Source organism: Sinocyclocheilus anshuiensis, unplaced genomic scaffold (genome assembly GCF_001515605.1).
Source record: "Sinocyclocheilus anshuiensis isolate Anshui unplaced genomic scaffold, SAMN03320099.WGS_v1.1 scaffold2584, whole genome shotgun sequence".
Taxonomy (NCBI): Eukaryota; Metazoa; Chordata; class Actinopteri; order Cypriniformes; family Cyprinidae; genus Sinocyclocheilus; species Sinocyclocheilus anshuiensis.
In genome coordinates, this window is record NW_015541360.1 from 24850 (window position 1) to 34063 (window position 9214).

General features: G+C 34.8%; 1 protein-coding gene across 1 annotated transcript in view; it reads right to left on the bottom strand.

The window, feature by feature from the left end:
- The window catches only part of LOC107690804 (disrupted in schizophrenia 1 protein-like), a 33219-nt gene that overhangs the window by 8623 nt on the left and 15382 nt on the right, over positions 1 to 9214 (bottom strand). The window contains exons 4-7 of the mRNA XM_016489217.1: positions 8708 to 8861; positions 7140 to 7236; positions 6668 to 6861; positions 1386 to 1440 (exon numbers count right to left, since the gene is read on the bottom strand). Of these exons, the coding sequence (XP_016344703.1) occupies positions 1386 to 1440; positions 6668 to 6861; positions 7140 to 7236; positions 8708 to 8861 (500 nt within the window). The remainder of the gene's footprint in view (positions 1 to 1385; positions 1441 to 6667; positions 6862 to 7139; positions 7237 to 8707; positions 8862 to 9214) is intronic.

Below are 9214 nucleotides of genomic sequence, written 5' to 3' on the forward strand. Positions count from 1 at the left end.
TCACTCACTCACACACACTCTCACTCACTCACTCACACACTCACACACTCTCACTAACTCTCTCACACACACACACACACACACACACACACACACATCACTGCAACTGGAAGTGGAGATTTTGCTTTTGGATTGACACCAGTTCTGTCTTTTTATCATCTAATTTTATCATCTGAAATGTGCTAGTAATTGTATTCACTCTACTTATATAATGCAATATTATATTATATTAATGTCAAGCATGCAAATCAAGGGTTAAATGTATGTGACAATTTAGTAGTCGCTGGATATTGGTAGAGACATAATAAGCGATGTCTAACTTTTTTTATAAAGTTCTCTCAAACAAAATAATATAAGTCCGACATTGCAGTGATCTGCTGGTTTGTCATTCTCTGAGGAAGACACTTGTTTTGGTCAGATTTTTTTTTTTAATGTTCATCCAAGTGACTTTTTTTTTCTGTTTTAAAGATGTTTTCTTTGGATTGTTTGACTACTCGAACGAAAACACAGGAAAATATGACTTTGTTTGTTTCCTGCTAGCTAAATTTCACATATACGTAAACAAAAATCTGGCTCTAAACCTCTCTTTTCTTTATTCAAAGTTGATCTAGACAAGTACATGGAAACTATCCAAAGTTCTGTTAATCCTAAAGCAGTGAAAACTGCATCTAAGCGCATAGAAAACAAAGAAATTCAACAATTCTTCTCCTCCTCATCCCGTCAGCTGTGAAAAGAGTAATCACAACGCATGTGCTTGCTTGCGCTTCATGGATATTGGTAGGAACATGTCCCAGTGCAACTTATTTTCCAGAAACTACATGCTGCTAAAAAAAATTTACAAATTACCCAATGATTAATGTTTGTAAATGATAGCATGCTACAATGTTGTCATATGACCTTATTATGTTGCATGTCCAGTTATCAGAATGGATATTTCACATTTTTATTTGAATTTTATGAAATAAAAAATTATTTTGGCCAGTATAAGCAAATTAGTAGTTAAAAATCATGCAATTTAGTAAATAAGATAATTTACGGTTCATTCATCAAACTGGAAATAGAAAAGAAAGACTGGAAAGTTGAGTGCATTGCACTGTGGGATACAGAATCTCAAACAGTGTATAATAGTGTGAGTAGCACGATAGTATGTTATTCCATTATACACTTCCAGATCAGCGTCTTTTTTCTTGTTTTACAGTAAAAAAAAAATCTAAACAAACTTCAAAATTTACCTGAGATTTTGAGATCTCCGAGAATTGTTCTCTAGTATCTTATATTAAAATAAAATAATAAATAACATACAATTGTGCCACAAACGTTTTATTAATAAAGTCAAATAAAATGCCTAGGGCAAGAACAGATATGTGATTAAAATGTGGACTTACTTTAGCCGTTGCCTCTTTGGTGGATAATCTCAGTGCTCGCTCTTGCTCTTGAAGTCTGGAAATAAAAGGAAATTATAAATATCAGTGATGCTGAAAATGAGATTTGAACACTAACGTTATAAACTTTACACTTAAAAATTATGGCAAATACAAGAAATAGTAATAACGATGCTTGACTTAGCAGACAACACTAATAAATACAGGTAAGCAAACAATATCGAAGCATTATATACTGTGATTAGGCCTGGGCGATAAAACAGTATCGATATTTATCGACGGTACACCTTCGATAGCGATATAAAAACTGTTCGATATAGTGCACGATATAGGCACGTGCTAAGAGTGACGCAGACAGCTCACACAAACACGAACACATGTTGAATTGAGTGCTGTGCCTGCCTGTGATGCGGAGATTGTGAATAAAAAAAAAAGAATATTAGTCGAATTTAAAATAAGCATTTGCATTTGAATGCAAAAATAGTACAATCAAATGTTAGGAGTTCGTCAGGGAGCGTCATCAGTGGAGCACGAGATGCGGTGATGATGATGTAAGTGACGTTGTTGCATTTTAATGTTTTAATAAAGAATGAATATTAGTCGAATTTAAAATAAACATTTGCATTTGAATGCAAAAATAGTACAATCAAACGTTAGGTGTGCGTCTGGGAGCGTCATTAGTGGAGCGCGAGATGCGGTGATGATGATGTAAGTGACGTTGTGGCATTTTAATGTTTTATTAGTCTAGCCCACAAGACGCGCAGTTGCTGCGTTATTCATTCAAAATATTAGAGAAATATAGAAGCTCAATGCGGAGAAGATCTTGATTAGGTTAAAACCTATACCAAGCCATTCATGCAGAACGCATATTCAGTGCATTTTTTAGACGGACAAATATGACTGCTGCACTCGCGTCTCACACAGACGTATAGAATGCTATAGAAATGTATAGAAAGCCATGCAAAGTTAAAACAGTTTTAACTTTTAGAAAACACGTCACGAATTTGTGGAGGTTTATTCCGTTTCACTGCGTCTCATATGTTTTTAAAGGCAATCTGTGTGATGGCCGATTTGCTCTTTGGATTAATAATGCATAAATACATGATGCTGTTTTGTTCATAATTGTTTATGCAATTTACGAAATTATGTTTGATTTATATGAGTTTATTTAGATGTAATGCACATTTTTCTTTTTATAGACAGTTATTTCCTTTGGGTTGGCAGTTTAATGCGCTGCATTATTTTGCTCATTGCGCCCTCCTGAGGCTTCGGGAGAGAAGCAAAAAGTTTCCTTCAGACCCATTTAATCTGCATATAAAACATTAAAAATGAGATATTGGTTTAATTTTTATTTTGTGTTTGAATGTTAAAACAAAAAAATATTTGTTGTTTGTCTCAATAAATTGGGTTAATTTAAAACTACAGTGGTTAAATTTAAACGTTTTTTTTCTATTGCTCTTTGTTTTAAAAAAGGTTATAAAAAATGTCAATAATTATCGATACCGAACAATATGAAACATTATATCGTTGATACATTTTTTAGTTATATCGCCCAGCCCTAACTGTGATTCAAGGTTATTATCATAAAAACATTTTCAATATCTGAAATAAAATAATTTCTCATTAATTTTTCATTACTTGAAATAAAACGTAAATTAAAATAAAAATATTAATTTAAACTTTTACTATTTAATTTGAGCTAGTTTCTCATTTTCATTTAGGTTAAATTGAAGTACTAAAACTAATTCATAAAAATTAAATATTTCAGACATATTAAAAAAAAAAAACTACAAAAAATTACAAAAGCATACAACAAAATTACTAAAACTTCAAAATTTAAGTGAAAACACAAAATATATAAATAAAATCTAATTCAAAATATTAACAGAAACTGTAACGGTATACCAATTATTTAAAAATAAGTGGATAAAGTGTCTCCTGATAGTAATATACAGGTTTAATAAGTGGATTAGATGTCAGTAACACAACTCATACAAACAAAATATCAGCTATTCCTCATCAAGAGCCTTGAGCGATTCTTCTTAAGCATTACGCACAGGTTTTGGACAGAAAACCAATATTCATCCACACCAGCATCTGAAGGCATTAACTCTGTGAAGCCTGAAAGCAATAAAAATTCATAACCGTGCTGAAAAGTGTCTCATTTCCAGAAGGGCCGGGTAAAAATACAATAAAAGAGAGAGGATTGCATGGTGAATCGGCTGCTTCTCCTCAAAACTCGCTTTAAACTTGCCCTCAGTTCAGGAGAAAATAAATCAATCTCTCAGCGGGGTTTGTTTAGCTCGGCTCAATGTTATGACCTCAATCTGCACCGTACCTCTAATAAATCTACATATGCATCAAAATCAATCTGTGAGAGACCAAACAGAGTCATGCAATCTAGAGTTCAATATTTCTCTGCTCAGAGACAGACGTTTCATCGCTGCTAGACGACCTTTGTTTTTCACCGGAGCGTCTCACTGAAACTCCTCCAAAAACGAAATCCACTGAAGAGAAGATTTAACTGAACCACGTCAGTCTCAAATGTCAACGCTAGCGAATGCTGACTGGCACATCTGACATCTTTAAATGATCACCTGTTGGTTTCTGTTCAACATTACAGCAAAGAGAGATTTTAATATTAACAATAGCTATCACAATCAGATAATATACTCAAACTTCCACTTATAATTCATTATTAAAGGCACACTATGTAAGATTTTCGTAACAAAATATCCAAAATCTACTTGCACAGATTGATATATTTCATGCAGTTGTGTATGCAGTGTATGTTAACCCAAAAGTTCCCAAGGATTTGTAAATCCAGAGAAATCCCAATTTTAAATAATGACTCGTCCCTCATCATTGTCGCCTATCAATGACGCAATAACGACATATCCTCAGATTCCGCTTGTAGAAACTATGGCAACACACAGACACAAATGCTGCTGTACAGTTAAACTAAATCCATTATGGCTGTCGCGAATAAAATGAAAAGTGTTGACCGCAGCGTTAAATCTGCTCAATGTTGCGCAATTATTTTTTTACACATTTTTACAGTGTTGCGCATTCCAACCAATCACACACACGAGTCTGTTGAGCTTATGAATGCAACGGCCAATCAGAGGCGTTCAGATGAGTTCTTGTTCACTGCACGCGCTCGCCGACTGAATTCTGCTCTCTCGTGAATTCTCTCATCATAAACAACAAAGTGCAGATGTACGCATTATGTAAGATGTTCAAGAATTTTTTATCAAATCATTTTTTAGAAGAGGGGCTCCCTAAATAAGGATGAAAAATGGTATTTTGCCGGTGAACAGATTGAAGTGGTTAATATTTGGGAATGTGGTTTACACCAAAATTGTCATGGTGGAAAACCCGACAACTCTTAGCAAGCCAAAGCAAGAGCAAGCAATGCTTTCCTTGCTAAGGTTTGCGCGTAAAACATAAAACTAGCTGCAATCAATCTTTGTATTTGTTTGATCGCATGGTGGCACCTACACTTTATCATGGATCTGAGATATGGGGTTTTGAACCAGTGGAGTGTATTGAAAATGTTCAGGTATCTTTCTGTAAAAAAACTCCTGTGTATCAGTACAAGTGTGAGCAATGTAGCTGTCTTGGGTGATTTGGGTAGATTTGTATTGTCCACTTCTTATATGAAAAGATGTATCATGTATTGGATAAAACTAGTGTCTATATGTCAAGAAAATGTTATAATATGTTTTTTCAATTGGACGAAGTAGGTCGAAAAACATGGGTTACTCGTATTAGAGTTCTTCTGTATTTATATGGTTTTTCAAGTGCCTGCGAGGCTCAAAGTTTAAGTGATATAAGACCATTTACAGCTATTCTTAACCAACGATTGAAAGAAAAAGCACACGAGGCATGGTATACATCAGTTTTGGAAAATAATAAGTTAAATATATATTCACAATACAAGTCTTCATTGATACAAGAGAGCTACATTGCGTCTGTGTATAACATGCAACTGGTACGATCATTGTTCCTTTATGTTCAAGTCATCATCTTGCTATAGAAACAGGCAGATGGAGTAATACACCAAAATCTTTTAATTACTTTTACTTGAGTAAAAGAAACAAAGTAATAGATTTCTAATGTAATTGAGTATTAAATGATATTTAAAGGGGTGGTTCACTGTTTTTTTTCTAAGCTTGATTGTGTTTATGGAGTGCAGTCTAACATGCGTTAATTCTTTGTTTAAAAAAAAGAAAAACGTATTATTTTTCACATAATTTACCTTTATTCCACACCGCTCTGTCCCTTCTCTGAGAAACGCACTGATCATTTCCTGTTTTTATGAAGCCCCGCCCTCAGAAATAGGCGATGGGCTCTGATTGGTTAGCTAGCCCAGTGTGTTGTGATTGGCTCAGCGGCATGTGCTCCGCTTGTATTGTAAACAACGCCGTCATTAATATCGCTTATCAGTTTGAGCCCAATTGAGACGCAGAGGATATTATTGAAGAGGATCGTGCAGAGCCTGTGCAAGCACGGCTTTGAGGAACAGTATTTAGAAAAAGTTGTGTCTGCTCAATTGTGCTCCTTCCTGCAAAAAAATTATCTCTATGAAGAATTTCAGTCAGGTTTCAGGCCCCACTATAGCACAGAAACTGCACTTGTTAAAATGACAAATGACTTTGTTAAAAGCGCTATATAAATAAAGGTGACTTGACTTGACTATTGAGAACCTCTGCTCTAGAACATTGATTTTGAAACTTGTGAATTCATATATGAACAGATTGTTACGTGCACCTCTAGTTTTCTCTTCCTCTTCTCTAAAGCAGCGCAGCATGGCCCCGCCCCCTTTGCTGTCTTTTCCCGAGGGCGGGGTTTATCTGGGTTTGTGATGTCACAAACCCGGGAAGTAACTCGTTGTAGTCCCTACCAGCCGTTTTTGTAGGCATTAAACTGCCAGAATTTTAAAAGACGATATCTCCGTTTGCATTGAACTTTCAGCTTTGTAACTTTGCAGATATTGTTTATGCTCAAACAGCAACATTACACACTAACTAACGTTAAAAAAGTGAAATCGCGATCAACCACCCCTTTAATATGAAACGTAGTGCAGTAAAAAGTACAATATTATGCTTTGGAATGTTGTGAAGTAAAGTTTTCTAAATAAAAACACTTGAAAGTACTTTTACAGCAGAGTAAAAATACTTCACTACTGTCCGCCCCTGGTCTTGACCATTAGTGATGTGCAGGTTTGAATGTGTGTAAATGAGATATGAGGCCTCATATTTTGCTGCTCTGTTTGCACTCACCTGACGATCTCTGCGGGTGGAGACACACTGATCTGCGCCCGGTGTTCAGAGCTGATCATGTCCTCCAGCGCTCGAGCCATCAGCCGCAGCTGAGCCGGATCACAGGCTCTGAGGACGGGCTCCAGATGCTCCTCCACAGCTCTGCTCTGCTCCCGCAGCTCCTGCAGCCTCCGCTGAAGATCACACATCTCCTTCTGAAGAAGCACAACACATACTTAACCTCTTAACCTATTACTAAGCTAAGATCAACTTCAGATTTGACAACAGATTAGTCAGATCTGTTGCAAGTTAAGAACGTGTTAAAAAGGAATTAGATTTCATGCTGACAGTCAGTCATTGACATGCATATATTATGCACTCATTAGTCACATGTGACCCTGGAGCACAAAAGCAGTCTTAAGTCGCTGGGGTATATTTGTAGCAACAGCCAACGGGTCACATATATCAGTGATGATCATATATTTCTGTTCACCTGAATCCTTTGTTTTTCCTCTAACAGTTTCTCTCGTGTTGGAAACCGGCTCTGAGAGCTGCCTGAGCCCTGATCGGCACTCAATTCACCATTTTGCCTGTTTGAAAAAAAAAAATATATATATATATTTATAATCAGCCACTGCAAAACATGACTAGAAAAGTGTTATATTTGAAAACCAGGGTTATTATATATAACTACAATTACTAGAAATAAAATAGATGTTAACTATAAAATAATAATAATAATAATAAAACTATTAAATATTTCAGCAGGTTTCCAAGGTAACGTTTCTCATTTTCATTAAGTTTAATTAATTTAATTGATTAAAACTAAACCTAAAAAAAAAAAAAAATAGACATACATATTTAAAAACGAAGAAAACTAATACAAATTTCAGAAACACCTAACAAAATTACTAAAACTTTAACTAAAATTAACATAACAGCAAAACATATGAAAATAAAATCTTATTCAAAATATTAACAAAAACTCTAAATGACTGAAGCTAAAACTCAAATAAAGGTAACATTTTTATTTTCATTTAGTTTAACTTTGAAGCAATAAAATAACTCAAACTAAAAACGTAAACCTAATTTTAAAAAGTGATAGACATATTTAAACAAAAAAACTAATAAAAATGACAATAACAAAAAAAAATCAAAATTACTAAAACTTTCAAATCAAAATGAAAACATGATATAAAAATAAATCAAAATATTAACAAAAAAAATGATGTGCACATCTTCAGCTTTTTTATTATGATCATTAATAATCTGGTGTCTTTCCTATGATGAGTGTCTCTGAGCTCAGTTACAGACTCCATACTGTACGATGATAAACATATGGAAACAATACGCAACAGGAAGTGCTGTTTAGACACATTCCAGCAGATCTGCCACCCCACCTGTGTGCTTTCCTGTTTAAACGGGTTATTTCTGAAGCCAGTGTCAACTAACCAGCCCTCAAATACAATACAGTGACGTGTTCTGTAGTGTTGGAGGAAATCAAGTCAGGTTTAGAAACGAGACATTTTCAGAATTCAGTTGTGAAGAATGGATTCAATTCATATCAATACAAATATATAGGGATTATTTTGTATAGATACGATAAAGATGTGTTAGCATCAAAAAAAGAATTATTTTTTAAAAGGAAATGAATACTTTTATTCAGCTAGGATGTATTAAATTAATCCAAAGTGACACTAAAGACATTTAGAATGTGACAAAAGATTTCTATTTCAAATAAATGCAGTTCTTTTGAACTTTCCATTCATCAAAGAATCCTGAAAAATAAAATGTATCACGGTTTGCAGCACAACTGTTTTCAACATTGATAATAATCGGAAATGTTTCTTGAGCAGCAAATCAGCATATTAGAATGATTTCTGAAGATCATGTGACACTGAAGACTGGAGGAATGGTGCTGAAAATACAGCTTTGATCACAGAAATAAATTACATTTTACAATATATTCACACAGAAAAAAAGATATTTGAAATTGTAATAATATTTCACAATATTACTGATTTTACTGTATTTTTGTTGAGTTGCTGAATGTTTCCAAACCTGCAGTTTGCGTCTGTCCTGTGGATGACGCTGTGAACGGCTGCTCTGAGACGCTCTAGAAATCCAGTGACCTCCGGATGTCTGGACGGTAAACCAGGCTTAAGCATCGCTCGCTCTCTCCTCAGTTCCTCTAGCTTCTTACCAAAACGCTCGGCTAAACACACAAACACATTTTAGACTTCAACTTTCAGCACTCTTTCTTTAAAGGGGTAAACCAAACAAAAACATACGCCTGCTTATACTCAATTTAGGTCAAAATCAATCCAAAAACATGACAAAAATACTAGACCCTGGAGTGACAAATTTAAACCAGCCTATCCGATTATTGATCTATTATTGATTACAGCCCAAAACGAGCACCTTTGAAGCATTTGCGCTCTAATCTGCGACTAAAACACTGCAGGAAATGTCTGCGTGTGTGTTTGTGAGTGTAAGACTGACAGTACAAAACAAACACAACTGACCCACTTTACACACACACACACACACACACACACACACACACAC